The sequence below is a fragment of the Vidua macroura genome (assembly GCF_024509145.1).
Source record: "Vidua macroura isolate BioBank_ID:100142 chromosome W unlocalized genomic scaffold, ASM2450914v1 whyW_random_scaffold_68, whole genome shotgun sequence".
NCBI classification, from domain to species: domain Eukaryota; kingdom Metazoa; phylum Chordata; class Aves; order Passeriformes; family Viduidae; genus Vidua; species Vidua macroura.
This window is the reverse complement of record NW_026530538.1, coordinates 1,135,780-1,153,433: the sequence shown is the minus strand read 5'-3', so window position 1 is coordinate 1,153,433 and position 17,654 is coordinate 1,135,780. Positions and strand designations below refer to the sequence as shown.

At 47.5% G+C, this 17,654-nt stretch overlaps 1 protein-coding gene across 1 annotated transcript in view; it reads left to right on the top strand.

Annotated features, from left to right (window-relative positions):
* The window catches only part of LOC128822760 (ubiquitin-associated protein 1-like), a 91,095-nt gene that overhangs the window by 61,257 nt on the left and 12,184 nt on the right, over window positions 1-17,654 (top strand). Inside the window, exons 3-4 of the mRNA XM_054004567.1 lie at window positions 546-670; window positions 8,529-9,455. Coding sequence (XP_053860542.1) covers window positions 546-670; window positions 8,529-9,455 — 1,052 coding nt within the window. The remainder of the gene's footprint in view (window positions 1-545; window positions 671-8,528; window positions 9,456-17,654) is intronic.

Here is a 17,654-nt window from a genome sequence, read left to right as displayed (position 1 = left end):
CTTTAGGCCACTTTGCCCTTGTGACCACTTCTGTAGAAATGTGACTTCCCACTTGTATGCCAATACTTGGATTTTACTTTAGCTTAGCTGCTCTAAAGCTGGGCTATTTTAAAACATGTTTTGAATATGATAAAAAAGATGGATCTTTTTAGAGACATAACAGAATACAGTGTTCAGGAAAGAGCTTCAACTTCCATTTGTGTAGGGATAGTCTTGTCACAAGGAAAGCTAAAACATTGGGTGTATTGACTTGAAAATCTATTCAGTTGTTGGATTGTTGTGTGTTTGGGGTTTTTTTTTTTAGTAGTTATGAGCTAAAACATTAAAGAAAACCAAACCAAAACACCACCAAAAAAACAAAACTGAGGCAATGAAGTCCAAACAGATTCAATGTGTTTCTGATCAAGCAACTTCCTTTGTATTGAGTCACCTGGTATAGTTTGGGCATCAGAGATAAATAGCTCCCAAATACAGAAATGTGTGTCTTAATTGAATGCATTAAGCTTGTAAGGTTTTTTTTATACAATTTCTACTTTTGATCTTAGGTCCTTTCAGTTATCTTGATGATGTCCCATTTAAGATAGGAGACAAATTCAAAATCCCAGCAAAGGTTGGATTACCCATTGGTTTCAGCCTGCCTGATTCTTCTCAGCTTGTCAGAGAAGCCCAGGTAAGTGATGCGTTCTGTCTTTCTGCTCTCTTCCCCCTGGTGCTGTAAACTGCATGTAGTCACAGTTTACACATGTATTCAAATGTTAGTCTTAGTCCTGTAGTGTCATTTTGTATGCCAGGCAGTAGTTGCAGAAGATCTGTTAGAATGTATAGAAAAATTAAAATATGATAGGCTGTTCAAAAAGCTTCTACTTTTAAAAATACCTAATAACATTTATTTTAGTGTATCTACTTCAAAAAAGTACAGTGTTTTTGTTGTGGACTTCTGTTTTAAAAGACAGGTGTTTGCCAAGGAAGGTGGGAACCTTCCTGGAATGGAAAATATGACTCACTTCCCTCCAAATTATTACAACTTTAAAATTACATCACTTTCAGGCAAGGATATGTGAAAAGCCCAGCCTCTGACCCCTAGCCAAGTTTCGATTAGCCCCTCCCAGACCTCTTGCAGTATCTCTGCACTTCCCAAGAGAAACCCCCCAGCCAGAGAGGTCACTCACCACCTAAGAGACTGCAACAACTGCACCCCTTCCTCCCCCAGGACCATTTCAATGTCATTCCAAGATGTCCAGCTAGGTCTTTTGTCTCTTAAATACCATTCATTCATCATCTCTGGGGCAACAAATGGGAAGAAAATTTCCTGAAAGAAAGAAAAGTAAAAAAAAGAAACAGGAGGTTATAGGTCTAAATGTTACCCTGACTAAATTTGAATAGCATTTTTAAGAGCAAATGCTAAGAACTGATACATCTATGCTATGGTATACTTGCAGAATCTTGTTTGAGGGTAACAAGTGTTTATATAACCATATTTTATGTGTTCTCACAATTGTGGGATGAAGAAATAAATTTTCAGTTCTTGTTTTCTGTGCAGTTCTGAGTGGGAATTCTTTTCCAGCTGTAGGGTAAACAGGTTACAGCATGGTACACAGATGGCTTCCAGGTCTTTGAGAAGCAGGTCTCTCTTACTATAAACTCATAGTAGCATAAAATCAATGGCTTTAAAGTAAATGTTGAAAATCTAATCTCCAAATACAAGTTATGATACAAGAAGTCTAATTGAACTATATTTTCTCATTTTGGATACATGATTTTCCTTGGCAGTCCAAACTGATGATTGTTTTCATTTCAGTTGTGACAGATAGTTCTGCTTTTATTCTTCCCTTTTTTCTTTTTTAAATTTGTTTTTTCTGCCCTGCAACTCATCCACTGGAGAGCCGACTATCTCAATTACCCTGCATCATGGCTTTTTCATTATAACCATTAAATGATTACCTGATTGTCCTAATATGCATATGTGAAAAACGCCATTCACTTGTGTTAAAATTTTAGAAGTTTAATAGTAATGAAAATAGTAATAAAAATTAGGACAATAAGAGGCAATAAAAAGCAAAGAATTATGGACATCCAGGTGCCTTGCACTCTGCCACAAAGCACACCTTGCTAACAAAGGATTACCCCTTAAAAGCAATGACCTATTGCATATTCATATATCTCATACATGATTCAAACATTCTTTTCAAACCAGGGTGTTTCTGCTTAATTTCAGCTTCCCCCCCTCATCTTGTAAATCAATTTTCTTGGTTCCTCAAAGTCTGAGCTTTCCTGATACGGAGGCAATAATTCTTTTATTAGGATCTTGGTGTCTGTTGCTGTTATCTCTATCCAGAGAGGATAATGTGAAGAATTTCTTGATTATCCTTTACATTCCTTACGCTAGTTACAAAAAGTGTCTTACATGACATAGTTTCTATTTTAATATTATGCTATAGCTTAAAAACGATATTTACCACACTACTTAAAAGACATTAATACAGCATAACTTTCCAGCATAACACATATAGTATTCATTTTAACATTTGTGAAAAGCCAATTATATAATATGCATTTTTCACACATATTTCCACCCAGTTAAAGTGGTGTGGAAGAGCTAAAGGTAACTAATGTCATATTGCTGGCTTCATTGTGCTATGTTTCCATTTTCCTGCCATGCTGAGGTTCAAGTATAATATGTCCAATTGGATTGATGTACCCTGCATAATAGGATGCAACTATGTAGAATACGCATATTGCTGTGCAATTCGACTTTTTTTACAGCTGTAGTGAGAGCTATTAAAAAAATAAAACTGCAAGGAAGCAAAATTGCCCAAAGCTATATATTTTTATATAAATACCCCCTTTTTAATATAAAAAAAAAAAAGTGGTCAGTTTTTGTCCATGTATATAGTCATACATACACACACACACACACCCACACACACAAAAAAAAAAAAAACGAACAACCCTGATAGCTCTTCTCAGATATCAAAGAATGTATAATGAGTAGTGCTCAGTACTTCTGCCAGTGATTTGTTTTTCAGAGTTGCCTTGCTGATAAATTGTGTATCACGTCTCTTGGAGTCTTAGAGCTAAGGGAATGGAAAACTGTTATGCAGTTAAGACAACAGGTCTCCAGGAACTCACTGGAGCTTGCTATAGGATAGGATGTGGTGCAACACATAGCAAGTCCCAGAAAAGCTTAGTAGAAGCCTAGCAAGCCTTGTTGGTTTGCTGCTCTTTAGAGACAGGAATTTATATGACCTAGCAGTCCCATGGCAAGAGCACTCCAGTTATGTGCCATTATCCTGTCAAGGGTATCTTATAACTTCTTGTGAGTCACGGGTTATATCCTGGACTTAACTTGTAGGCTGTGTTTTCTGAACATTCTTTTGGTTATTTAAAGACCATTTGAGGTTGTTCATTCTTACTAAGATATTAAAGCTTTAGGTAAATTTAGTCTGTTCAGAATGTTGTCCTTTCAACCAGGCCACTACTATAACCAGTAAACTGATAGTGAGTAGCTTATAAATGCCTTCCTGTGCTAACCTGGCCCTGAAGGAGATGATGTTAAATGAGAAAAGCTTGTGAGATCTTGTCATGGCAGTAACTGCATCAAAATTTGCTACTGCAGGTAGTTGTCATCATTGGTGTAGCCAGTATATGCCCTTTGCTGGTGAGCCACTGGCACTGAACTAATACCAATGCCTCTTAAACTAGTGGTTATAAAACTATAATATCAAGTCCCTTGGAAATATATTAGGGGGAACTGAGTAATACTGCATTGGTCTTTGGATGAAAAAAAATACTCTGCTGTACTCTTGAATGACTTGTGGAACTTGTAGACAGGAGGTAGTTCAGTGATGCTAAATCTGGGTATGGCTATCTAGTAGGCTTGCTACATCTGTTGTCTTGGGGGCAGAGGGTGGGAAAGCTGTGAAACTGATCTTGGGATGATGTCCTGGTTTAAAGGACAGGTGTCTGCCAAGGAAGGCGGGAGCCTCCCTTGGATTGGAAAATGTGTCATCCTACCCTCCCCTCCAAATTATTATAACTTTGAAATTATGGGACTTTCAGACAAAGAGATGGGAAAAGGAATACAGTTTTTTACTAGCATGTCATACACAGAATCACACACAGAATCACTAGGTTGGAAGAGACCTTCAAGATCATCAAGTCCAACCCAGCCCTAACACCTCAACTAAACCATGGCACCGAGTGCCACAGTCTTTTTTAAAACACTTCCAGGGATGGTGACTCCACCACATCCCCAGGCATACCATTCCAGTACTTTATCACCCTTTCTGTAAAAAACTTATTCCTAATATCCAACCTAAATTTCCCTTGGCACAGCTTAAGACTGTGTCCTCTCATTCTGTCAGTTGCTGCCTGGAGAAAGAGACCAACCCTCACCTGACTACAAACACCTTTCAGGAAGTTGTAGAGAGTGATAAGGTCACCTCTGAGTCTCCTCTTCTCCAGGCTAAACAACCCCAGCTCCTTCAGTCGTTCCTCATAGGGCTTGTGTTCCAAGCCCCTCACCAGCCTCGTTGCCCTCCTCTGCATGCGCTCAAGCATCTCAACGCCTTCCTAAAGTGGGGGGCCCAGAACTGGACACAGTACTCAAGGTGCGGCCTCACCAGTGTCAAGTACAGGGGAAGAATGACCTCCCTGCTCCTGCTGGCTACACTATTCCTGATACAGACCAGGATGCCGTTAGCCTTCTTGGCCACCAGGGTACACTGTTGGCTCATGTTCAGCCGGCTGTCAACCAGTACCCCCAGGTCCCTTTCCACCTGGGCACTGTCCAGGCACACCGTCCCCAGCCTATAACATTGCAGGGGGTTATTGTGGCCAAAATGCGGGACTCGGCACTTGGACTTATTAAACGTCATCTTATTGGATTCCACTCATTCATCCAACCATTCCAGGTCTCTCTGCAGAGCCCTTCTACCTTCCAACAGATTGACACATGCTCCCAGCTTAGTGCTGTCTGCAAATTTACTAATGAATGACTCAATACCATCATCCATGTTGTCAATAAAGATATTGAACAGAACTGGCCCCAGCACAGATCCCTGAGGGACACCACTAGTGACTGGCCGCCAAATAGATGCAGCACCGTTCACCACCACTCTCTGGGCCTGGCCATCCAGCCAGTTCTTAACCCAGCAAACAGTGCTCCTGTCCAAGCTGTGGGCTGCCAGCTTTTCCAGGAATATGCTGTGGAAGACAGAGTCAAAGGTCTTGCTGAAGTCCAAATAGATAACATACATAGCCTTTCCCGCATCCACCAGGTAGGTCACCTGGTCATAAAAGGAGACCAGGTTGGTCAAACACGACCTACCCCTCCTAAACCCATGCTGGATGGGTCTGATACCCTGGCCATCCTGTAAGTGATGCGTGATGACACTCAATACAAACTGTACCTTACCGGGTACTGAGGTCAGGCTAACTGGCCTATAATTACGGGATCCTCCTTCCCACCCTTTTTGTGAATGAGCGTCACATTGGCCAGCTTCCAGTCATCTGGAACCTCACCAATGAGCCAGGACTGTTGGTAAATGATGGAGAGCAGCTTTGCAAGCTCATCTGCCAGCTCCCTCATCACCCTAGGATGGATCCCATCTGGTCCCATAGATTTATGAACATCCAAGTGGCTCAGCAGTTCTCTTACTGCCTCCTCCTGGATAACAGGGGAACCATTCTGCTCCCTGACACTATCTACCAACCCAGGAGGACAGTTGTCCTGAGGACAAGCTGTCTTCCCACTAAAGACTGAGGCAAAGAAGGCATTAAGCACTCCATCCTTTTCCTCATCTGCAGTTACTAAGTTCCCTCCTGCATCCAGTAGAAAACAAAGGTTGGTCTTACCCTTCCTTTTACCATTAATATATTTGTAAAAATATTTTTTATTGTCCTTCACAAAAGTTGCCAAATTAAGTTCAAACTGAGCTTTGGCCTCCCTAATTTTTTTCCTACATGCCCTAGCAACCCCCTTAAATACTTCCTGAGACACCTGACCCTCTTTCCAAAGATGATACATCCTCTTTTTACTCCTTAGTTCCTTTGAAACCTCGTTGCCCATCCAGGCTGGATGTTTGCCTTGTCGACTCATCTTTCGGCACACAGGGACAGTCTGTTCCTATGCCCTCAACATCTCTGTTTTGAAGCATGCCCACCTTTCCTGGACTCCTTTGTTTTTAAGGACTACTTCCCAAGGAACTCTCTGAATAAGTCTCCTAAACAGGCCAAAGTCTGCCCTTCGGAAGTCTAATGTAAAAGTCTTATTAATGTTCCTCCTGATTTCACCAAATATCCAGAACTCTATAATTGCATGATCACTATGCCCCAAGCGGCCTCCAACCACCACATCTCCCACCAGTCCATCTCTATTTGCAAACAACAGGTCTAGCATAGTCCCTCCCCTGGTGGGCTCATGTCGGAATCACCCCCAGATTGGGGTGACCCCGGGTGGTGGTAAAGTCTCTCCTCCAACCCGTGCCTTCAAAGAAAGACTCAGTAGTCTTCAGTCGTCTGGTCTCAAGGCAGTTTATTGCATTTTATCTCAAGGCACACAGACTCCCTGGCATTCTCTCTGACTCCTTCTCCCTCTGCGTCTCTCTCCATCTCCCTCGCCCAAGGGGCTGGTGCCATCTTTTATATCACACATTACGTATTAAATGTTTATAGTTTTTCCCCAATGCCTATCACCTGTATTGAACAGTGACTTTCTACTCTAAACCAATCTGTGAGTGCCAACATCACCAAGAACATGGAGGATAGGAAGGAGAAAGAAGGAGGACAGGGCACGCCCAAATCCCTCCATCTTAGAACTTCTAACCCCCATGTACAAAACTCAGACCCCTCTGTACAAGGCCTAAAACCCCCCTGTACAGCACTCAAAAATCCTACCTTTCACTTTGTGACTACTTCTATTATAATATCTAAACTTCTGTGATTTCTTGTTCTTCCTGCAAAGTTGGTAAATTGTTCCATGGGTCAAATTCAAAATCACAGGGGTTTCCGACTGCTTGCCAGGGTCTCAGAGGCTTCTGACCTGGACCCGGAACATCCAAGAGTGTCTGAGGGACACCTTGGGTTCTGACAGGCTCACTCACCAGCTGTGGCAAAAAGTTATCCTCCACACACTCTAAAAACTTCCTGGACTCTCTATATATCTGTATAATAAGGCAAACAAACAACCACAATGTCAGCAACAACAAATAAAAAACAACTGCAGTAACAGCCTTATCTTGGCTGCAGGCAGTTCCCCTTCAGTGCAGTTACGGTCATAGCCAGAAGGGGCTCTGGTGGCTCCCAGCTGGGCAGGTCAGGTGGGATGATTCCCCCACAGCTCCAGGGTTTGCTGTGGCATGAGTTCAGCCGCCTCTCTCCATGTGGGCAATGGCGGACGTGGAGGCGGGAGAGATAGAAAAGGGGCTTCCTTTACAAACTCACGACGGGCCCGGTGCCCCTCCAGATAGAGAAAGGAGCTGTAGCAGGAACCTCGGAGCAGCGGCTGGAATGGCAGACAGGCATACCCCAGGGTGGCAAGCAAAATGTAATAGAAAATTCCACAGCCTTAACAGGAGATGTGGTGGTCGGATGGACACGGGGTGCTGGGTTAGAGTGTAGTGGAAAAGTCCGAGGCAGAGGCAGAAAGCAGTGGGGCTTGGCAATGGCATAAAGCTGCAGGGCTTGGCAGCTGCAGCCAGGCTTGTCCATAGCAGCTGCCACACGCAGCTGGGTAACATATCCTTTGGGAAGGGGGAGGGGATCAGGATCCCAGGTTTTCCCCTGAGGCACCTGAATATATGGTGAGGGTCCTTTCCAATCAGATCAGGCATTACTAAGGTCCCAATTCACCACATGGTCTTACGAGCAGAGACTCACACACGGTAAAGACAAAGCAGTGCTGAGCTGGACTCTGGTGGCAGCTAATTCTTCCTGCGGTAGGAGCAACTTGACCATTCCCCTCCAATCCCAAGAGCAAGAGAGAGAGAAGAGCTGAGCCCAGCCCCTCACCCCCCAGCCAAAATCTCCTGGTATCTCTGCCTTTCCAAAAGAAAGCCCCTCATCTAAGAGGCTGCAGCCAGCTGCACCCCTTGCCCCCACCTTGGCCATTTATTTTGTCTCTCTTAAGTACCAGTCATTATTTTCTCTTAGGCAAGAGATGGGAGAAAATTCCCTGAGAGAAAGGAAAAAAAACCCAAAAAATTCTAACCTCCAACAGATGATCAGTAGCTCTATAGCAAAACTAAGTGTAGGAAGGAGGCAAAATATGATACTTTAATCTAGACTATAGACAGGTTTTAGTGCTAGAGACAAAATTAACTATTTCTGAGGTCTTTTAGTTTTGTCAGTCTGTAAACCTACAGACAAGATATGCTGGTAAATAAGAGGTGCTGGGAAAAATTTATGCCTGTCCATGGTAATTCATGTAGCTCTTATTCTGTTACTTATGTTGCTGTTAGAAGTAGTGGCTATGATCCTGATATAATTTATCTTTTTTCTTCTTTCCTTTCCCCTCCACCCCTGGCCAGTATGACTTCTCACTAGAAAAGAAAACAATTGAATGGGCTGAAGATATCAAAAAAATTGAAGCTGCCCAGAGAGAAGCTGAACAAAAGGGAGAAGAAGCACTAGCAAAATCAAAAGCAGATTCAGAGGACATCACCAAAATGGGGTTCTCAGAGGGACCTTGCCCTAAAGTCATGCCTCCTCCTATTAACCCCATCCTTGCTAGCCTGCAGCACAATAATATTCTTACTCCCACACCAGCCAACAGCAGTGCTGTGAAGCAAAAGGTTATCAGTCCACCTCATCCAAAAGCAGACTTCAACCCAGCTGATTTTGAATGCGAAGAAGACCCTTTTGACAAACTGGAATTAAAAACTATCAATGATAAGGAAGAATTAAAAAGTATCCTTGAAATTCATGTTGGTACTACTAGGCCAATTGTTGCCCAGCTGTTAGATAATACTTTGCCCAAAGTAGAGTCTGAGTCCGTGTTGCAAGATGAGAAATTTCTGACATCCATAGAAAGGGCTACATTGGACTTCAAACCCCTTCACAAACCAAATGGCTTTATCACTTTACCACAGTTGGGAAACTGTGAAAAGATGTCCTTGTCTTCCAAGATGTCCCTGTCCCCTATCACTTCAGTGAGCAACATCAAAACCCTGTCCTTTCCTAAACTTGACTCCGATGAGAGTGATCAAAAATCATCAAAGCTTATGAGCACTTTCCACAGCACTACCTGTCTCCGCAACGACACTTTGCTCAGCTCTTTGCAGACCTGTGCTCAGAGTAAAACCAGTGAACTGAATGGACACCATATGGTGGGTCTTTCTGCTCTAAATGAGGACAGTGGCATGGAGACATCAACATTATCCTCTTCATCCAAACTGCCTTCCCTGGCTGCATCAACAGTTTGTACAGAAGAATCATCTCAAAGCACAGCAATTATGGTAAACACACAGTGGATTAGAGTTGGGGTTGCTGGGGAGATGTGGAGCTGTGAAGGTGCAGAGACAGATGTTGCTTCTAAAATGTCCTGTGGTTTTAGGTTCATTTAATGGGAGAGATGTGTAGATCATGTGTGGTAGTTCCTCTTAATTTATGTTGCAAATTGATCAATTAAATAGGTCTTCATGCTGGCAGTTCTGAACCTCAGATTATTACTTCACACGTTCCCCTAAATCTGATATTTTTAGACCAGTTCTGGTGATTTTGCTTTCAGCTTTTTGGTACTTGTTCATAGTTGCACACCATTGAACTAAGCATATGAGATCTTTGTACAGTCTTGTGTTTTGTCTTATCCAACTGAGATATATAAGATTCTGAACTGCTCTTAGGTTTTGAATTAAATCTCTTCTAGATTTGTTCCTCGCTTTGCTTATATATTTCCTGGAAATAATGGAAATGACAGCTTTTCAAGGAATAGAAGCAATCACAAATTAAAAAACACATGTGCTTTGTCACTTGGGAGAAAAAGTGCTTGCAGTTAACCTGGAGTGAAAGAATGGTCATTTTTTTTAAGGTTTAATTTATTTATTTATTTTGTGAGATACTTTTTTAAATCTACCATTTTCCTTGTAAAGGAGGGGACAAGGATTGCTTTCTGAATACTAAAAGCAGTCCGGAGGATTATCTTGGATCACTAATGTTACAGTTGATTGCTGTACAGCTCTGAGGCAGGAATTTGATGTTTCATTTCTTCAAACTTGTAGCAAGTCCCAAAATTATTTTGGGGACACTTAACTTCACGCAAGTTATTGTCTAGGAATAAGAGCAGAAATTTGAGTTTAACTCTATCCCAGTCAAAACCAGCACATTCCACCCCCTATTCCTGTTTTGGTTTGAAAAGACGGGTGTCTGTTCAGGAAGGCAGGAGACTCCCTTGAAATAGAGAATGTAAACCCCCTCCCTCTGAATTATTATAATTTTGAAATTAAGGGGATCTTATCCGCCGGCGCGTCACTTATCCCGCCCTGACCGGCTCCCGAGAATGCGGCTTGGCGCTTTGGCTCCTCATCAGGGTCGATGCCGCCGCTACTTCCGGGCGCTTCTGCGGCTGTGCCCCGGGGTGGGCTGGCCACGCTTTGTCGTCGGCACGAGGGAAGGAAACGAAGAGGCAGGGAATTGTCCAAATCCGTCCGCGTTGCGGCTGGACGCTTTATTGGTCGCAGGAGCCACAATGGAGAAGCTGCGGCCGCTCCCAGCCTCGCTTGGACAAATCTGGCCCCGAGGCTGGGGTGCCGCGGAGGGATATAGGGGTGGGACAGGGGAGGACGGGAACTCTCCACCCAATGAACACAGACGCCGTGGAGGTGACGTTGCCACAACGGCCAATGGGGACACGACGGGGGCGGACACGGGGGTTCAGGGCCAGTGGGACCGCGAGAATGAGGTGACGAGCACGGAACTGCCGGGGACCGGGCGGGGGAGTGGTCACAGGAGTGGCAGGGGAGAAGACCCAATGGCCGGCAGCCTGGGGCTAACTTCCGTGGGAGGGGATAACACGGGGGATGCACGAGGATACATGGAACCGGTAAGGTAACAAAGACCAGAACCCCAAATCTGAACCCAAAACCCAGGATGCAACAGTTCCCCGCTTTAAAATATATAAAAAGACAGTTGCTTTGACTTGGATCTTCATGTGGTGGCCTCTTCTTCCAGCTTCTTCTGCTGCAGTGACTGCAGTGGCTGCTTTGCAGGTGGAGAGGGCCTGGAGATGGTTTTTCCCTGGGTGTTTGGGGATAGGGGAACTGGGGCAACAACTTTATTATGAACATGTGGACTGGGGACACAACTGGACTGAGGTAGTTGTATGGAGAATGCTATTTAGGGAGATGCTGAATCCCTTCTCTCTCTGCGGCGCCTGCGATTGGATGCAACCCCTTGGTTGGTGGGATCACTGGTTGCATCCACTGGCACTGCATCACTTTGACTCACAGGCTGTCCTGGAATGTAAGGTTTGACATGCCTCCTGGGGATCCACCTGACTCCTGAAGGCATGGATATGCAGGCATATCCCCGTCCCCAGGTGAGAAGTGGGAATGGACCCTGGATTTCTTTAGAGTCCAGATCCCCCACTAACACTGGAGGCCTCTCTTCTGGTTGGAGCTCCTGACATTGTTTGAAATGTCTCAGGGCTGGCGGTTTTGGTCTGTCAAAAGAGCAATTTAGAAAACTGATGGTAAACAATGCGTTGCAGAGCCTCTCGTGTGGTGACAGCACTCGCATATCCCCTCGCTGCTTCCGGAGGACCTGCTTCAGCGTCTGGTGTGTTCTTTCTATTATGGCCTGGCCGGTGGGGGAGTGAGGAATCCCGGTCTTATGTTGGACCCCCCATTCTTGCAGGAAGTTACTGAGTACCCTGGAAGTGTAAGCTGGACCATTATCAGTTCTAATTGTGGCTGGGACCCCTAAGGTGGCAAAGGCGTATATGAGGTGTTTTCTCACGTCTGAGGCCCTTTCCCCTATGTGGGCTGAGGCAAAAACTGCCCCCGAGAAGGTGTCCACTGTTACATGGATATTCTTGAGTTTCCCAAATTTGAGGACTTTTGTGACATTCATCTGCCATACCTCGCAACTGCGGAGACCTCTGGGATTCACACCTGCTCCCAGTGTTGGTAAAGATGCCTCCTGACAGTCGGGGCATGAGGCCACAATTTCCCTGGCTTGGTCACGCCGCAGATGGAACTGGTGTACCAGACCTGGGGCATTTTGATGGAACTGCTGATGGCTCAGCCTGGCCTGCTCAACTATATTCGGCTGGCCTCCCAGCTGTACTGGGGCTGCCAAGGGCGTCTGCTCTGCGGTTCCCCTCAGCAATAAAGCCTGGGAGATCCATGTGTGATCTCACATGCACCACATAAAAGGGATGCTCACGGATAGAAAACAGGTGTACCAATTTTGTGAGCAACCCAAAGATGACCTGATTTGGGACCTCTTTGATGACTGCATGTTCTGCTCTAGACACTGCTCCTGCTGCATACGCAGAATCCATTACCAGATTGAAAGGTTGATTAAATTTCTCAAAAGCCCTCACAATAGCATCTAACTCAGCTACTTGTGGGGAACCTTCCACTACCTTAACATCAGATTCCCACAGCTGAGTCTCTGGGTCCCTCCAAGTCACCACTGACTTGTGGGACTTCCCTGACCCATCTGTGAACACTGTCAGTGCTCTGAGTGGCTTTTTACTTTGTAATTCTTTTGGTAACAATTTGAATTCTGTGTTGAACAGATGATGGCCAGGATATCCAATTTGAATTTGGCCTGAGAAACTGTCTAGAGCAAGATGCAAGTTCTCATTTTGCCTTAAAAGATGTTTGAAGGTCTCCTTGGTCATTTTCCCCGTGGATATTTTGATGGGGAGGTGGATACATGTGAAGTCACAGCCAGCTAGTACTTGCAGACGAGCCCTGGCCCGTATTATGAGCTGCACCATCAGCTCTTGTGGTCTGGTGATACTTTTGGACTGTCTGTGGCCAAGGAACACCCACTCTATTATCAAGAGGGGGTCCCGTTGGCCCTTGTCCCACTGGAATATCATACCATATAAATGGGGTAACTCACCTAGGATGATGAAGCAGAAAGGCAGCCCTGGTTGACAGCGATGGGCTTGCCTGCTCGCTATGGTGGTCTGGACCTTCTCGAGTGCGGCTCTTGCCTCCCGGGTCAGGACTCTCAGGGAACTTAAACCGTCAGCCCCCTCCCTTTCTGCTAATAAGTCAAAAAGAGGGCATAGTTCCTTCGTGGTGAGTCCCAGCCAAGGCCTGATCCAATTCAATGATCCGCACAAGCGCTGGATGTCATTCAGCGTCTTGGGGTTGTTACTTATCTGAATTTGTTGAGGCCTAATTGTTCGATTATTAATTTCCAGGCCCAGGTACTTCCAGGGTGGCAGCAACTGTACCTTCTCTTTTTGCAACTCAAATCCGACTGCCGACAAGGCCCTAACAGTGTCCTCCAGAACTGCTTGCAGGACCTCGCTGTCAGGGGCACAAATCAGCACGTCATCCATGTAGTGATAGAAGATGCAGGATGTCCACTTGGCATGCATGGGGGACAGAACCCTGGCGACATACCACTGGCATATAGTGGGGGAACATTTAAGCCCCTGAGGTAGTACCGTCCAGTGGTAGTGCTTCATGGGGGCTTCTCTGTTGATGGAGGGTACAGAGAAAGCAAAATGCAGAGCATCATCCAGATGTAATGGGATTTGAAAGAAGCAATCCTTAATATCAATCACAGCCAAATTATAATTTTGGGGGTAGCATCGATGGAGATGGCATACCCGGTTGGAGAGAGCCCATATCTTCTACTACTTCATTAATTTTTCTTAAATCGTGGAGGAGTCGCCACCTGTCCTTCCCCGGTTTTTTAATTACAAATACCGGTGAGTTCCAGGGGCTGTTTGTTTCTACTATGTGACCCTTTGCCAATTCTTCCTCCACTAATTTTGTGAGCACCTGTAGTTTCTGTTTACTCAGCGGCCACTGCTCCACCCAGACGGGCTTATCTGTGAGCCATGTTAATTTCTGAGTGGGGCGCTTCTCAGTGGCCGCACCTAAAAATGCTGGGGGGCCGGAAATTCCAATTTGGCCCCCCACTGAGCTACAGCATCTCTTCCCCATAATGTGAATTTGCAATTGATCACGAACGGACGTACTGAGGCCAGCAGCCCGTTTGGACCCTTAATTTGGACAATATTATTGGATTGCCTTGCTGGCTGTGGCCTGCCTAGTCCTAAGACTGGCGTGGCCACGCTCTGCAGCTCCCAGTGTGACGGCCACTTGTGCGGTGGGATGACCGTCACATCTGCCCCTGTGTCCAACATCCCCTGAAGATAGGTAGAACGCCCCTCGCACTTGAGTTTACACCACATGAGGGGTTTTTCTTCTCCCAACTTCCCAGCATAAAAGACTGAGAGTTCCAAGTCATTGCACAGAGCACGAGGAATAGGAATCGCCTGTGCAATTACCTGGCCCTTCGGCAGGAAGAAGGGGGAGTGGACACAGCGTGCCGCGAGATAGAAGAACCCCGGATTAAGGGTGGAAATCACCGGAGGAACCTCTATCTCTAGTGGGGTGCTTTTTGTGTCCCCAACCACGAGGTACCTGCAGTTCAGAAGGTCTTCTTTCCTCCTGGTTTCACAGCAGCAGATGTGTGATAGAAGCTCTGCGTCCGCTATGAAGAACTGCCAGTCCTGGGAACTAAAGTGTACAGAATTAGTGAGTCGGAGCCGATAAGGCCCCCTGATGTCAGTGGTTGAGACGCAGCTGCTTGCAGATGGGACTAGATGGTGAATCGCAGCTCCCCTTGCAGCACCGCAACTTGCCTCATTTTTATCAATACGCGAGGCAAGTGCACGTTCATTTCCTAGCTTTTTGAAATGGTGGGGTTCCCGTCCCCCCTCCCTTCTCCCGCAGTCCCGGGCGGTGCAGTCTTTAGAAGTGGGCAGCGATCCTGAAAGTGTCCTTCCTGATGACAGTGGAAGCATCGGTGCCTGGATGGAAATCACCTTGGAGCTGAGTTCCTTGGAGGAGCAGCAGCTGATGCGACCAGCTTGTCTCTTGGTCTCTTTGGGGCTTCCTCCTCCATCAGGTGTGCTTTCAGGGTGCACTCCTCGATGATCTGGTCGAGGGTCGGCAGTGGTGATGCCGGCAGTGATAGGATGATTCTTTTGCACATTGAATTAGCGTTCATGTGCACCACTTCTAGGACCAGTCCGTCTTGGTGTTCAGGTCTCTCCACCCGTCTCTCGACCGCTGCCCGGACTCTGTCTACGAAATCTAGAAAAGGCTCTGCAACACCTTGTTTAATTGCAGTATAGGGTACCACTGGATCCTTGGTGGGCATGCCCAAGAATGCACTCTCTGCTGCACCCTTGGACATGTCCAGCACGGCCGTTGGAATTCCCCGAGCCTGTAGTTGCCCTTCACTCCATTGTCCCTCACCCACGAGATGGTCGAGGGTGATTGGTTCTTCCACAAAATCCAGGCTGTAAGGCCCTTCTCGGATTTCAGGAAGCAGGTCTGCTGCTAGTTTTTTCCACCTCCTCTCCCACAGGCTGTATTCCGATGGGAGAAGCAGGCAGCTAAACAGACGCTTAATGTCTGCTGGCACTATGGTTCTGGATGTTAAAGTCGCTTTTAGAATGCCCTTAAAGAAAGGGCTTGCTCTGCCAAATTCACACAATGTCTTGCAGACCTCTTTCACTGATTCATAGGGAAGGGGTGCCCATGTAGGGTTCTCCCCTCCCCTGGCATAGGAGACTGGAGTGCGGAGCGACTGCTCGACTTCGTAGACTGAGCCCCATCCCCTCCCCTCCCCTCCCCCCCTCCCCCCCCCGGGTATCCGAGGAGCAGGAGGATGTGGGGGCGGGGTGCGAGGGACAGGGCAGACAGGGCGGGGAGAATCTTCTCCCTGGGACAATGGTGCAGAGGTGAGAGAACCCTCTCTGTCGGGGGAGGGTGGGGCTGATGTTGCAGCAGGCAGGACATGGAAGGAGGGAACACCCACCCGAGGGGGAACAGGGGGTGGGGTGGCAACCCAATGCCTTGAGTAGGTGGTGCCCACGCCCACAGGGAAGCAGGAGGGGGTGGGGTCAAAAGTGGGGACAAAGGAGACAAAGGGATTGTGGGAAGGGGAAGCCCGGCCATGTGGCTTCCCTCCATCTTGGGAAGACAAAGACCCAAACCACGTGGCCGTGGCTTCCTCAGGGGAACAAAGAAAAGGGTTCAAAAAACAGAGCAGCGCAGGGTAGCACCGAAACTGGGATTCTTAACTGGGAAAAAGGGATTGGGAAAGGGGTTTGGGGTCAGTTCCTCAGCGAAGTAGCCAATTTCACTGAGGCGGGGATGCCGGGGGGGCTCGGGGGAGCCAGGAGCACAGTCCACGTTTGTGGAGCTGCCCTGCGTCTCATATCGATGGGGTATCCCCCACGGCCCACCCAGGTTAGGGGAAGAAGGGGTAGGAAAGGAAGGTGGGGAAGCAGTTTCAGGGAATAATTCCTTCTGTTGGGTAGCTAGCACAGTCCCCATGCTACTACTACCCACCCAACCCCACCCCTGGTGCAGTAAAAGAGGAAAAAAAAAGCAAAAAACACAGGAGACCCCAGCGGCTGCTGCTCGTGCTGTGTGCGGGCATGTCCCGACCCCCCAGGAACACGGGCAAGCCCTCCAAAAGAGTATTAACTGGACACCTTTCCACGACTAATACTCACCAGACTGGAGTCTCTGCAAACAAAAAGCTGCCACCAGGGTCCTCAGTCCCGAGAAGCTTCCTTCCTTCGGCACTCCGTGGCCGTGAAAGGTTTCACTTCCCCTCCCATGCAGGGAAAAGCATCCGCGTGGTCCCTCGTGGGTGGCAGAGGGACCACTGACTTACTTTGGGGAGTCTCTGCTCCCGTTTTCAGTCCGGCAGGAAGCACTGCTTCCGCGCGGACCGTGGCATGATCGGCCCGGCAGCCCGGCCCCGTGGTGGCAGTGGCACGGCCCCGCGGCAGTGGTGCATCTCCACATGGCTCCCGGTGCTCCGCGGTGGTTTCTGCCTGCAGCGGCGGGTTCGCTGGCCCTGGCCTCACCATTGGGCGCTAATTCTGATGGCGCATCATTTTTCCCGCCCTGACCGGCTCCCAAGAACGCGGCTTGGCACCTCGGCTCCTCGTCAGGATCGATGCCGTCGCTACTTCCGGGCACTTCTGTGGCTGTGCCCCGGGGTGGGCTGGCCGCGCTTTGTCGTCCGCGCGAGGGAAGGAAACGAAGAGGCAGGGAATTGTCCAAATCCGTCCGCATTGCGGCTGGACGCTTTATTGGTCACAGGAGCCACAATGGAGAAGCTGCGGCCGCTCCCAGCCTCGCTTGGGCAAATCTGGCCCCGAGGCTGGGGTGCTGCGGAGGGATATAGAGGTGGGACAGGGGAGGACGGGAACTCTCCACCCAATGAACACAGATGCTGTGGCGGTGACGTTGCCACAATGGCCAATGGGGACGCGACGGGGGCGGACACGGGGGTTCAGGGCCAGTGGGACCACGAGAATGAGGTGACGAGCACAGAATTGCCGGGGACCGGGTGGGGGAGTGGTCACAGGAGTGGCAGGGGAGAAGACCCAATGGCCGGCAGCCTGGGGCTAACTTCTGTGGGAGGGGATAACA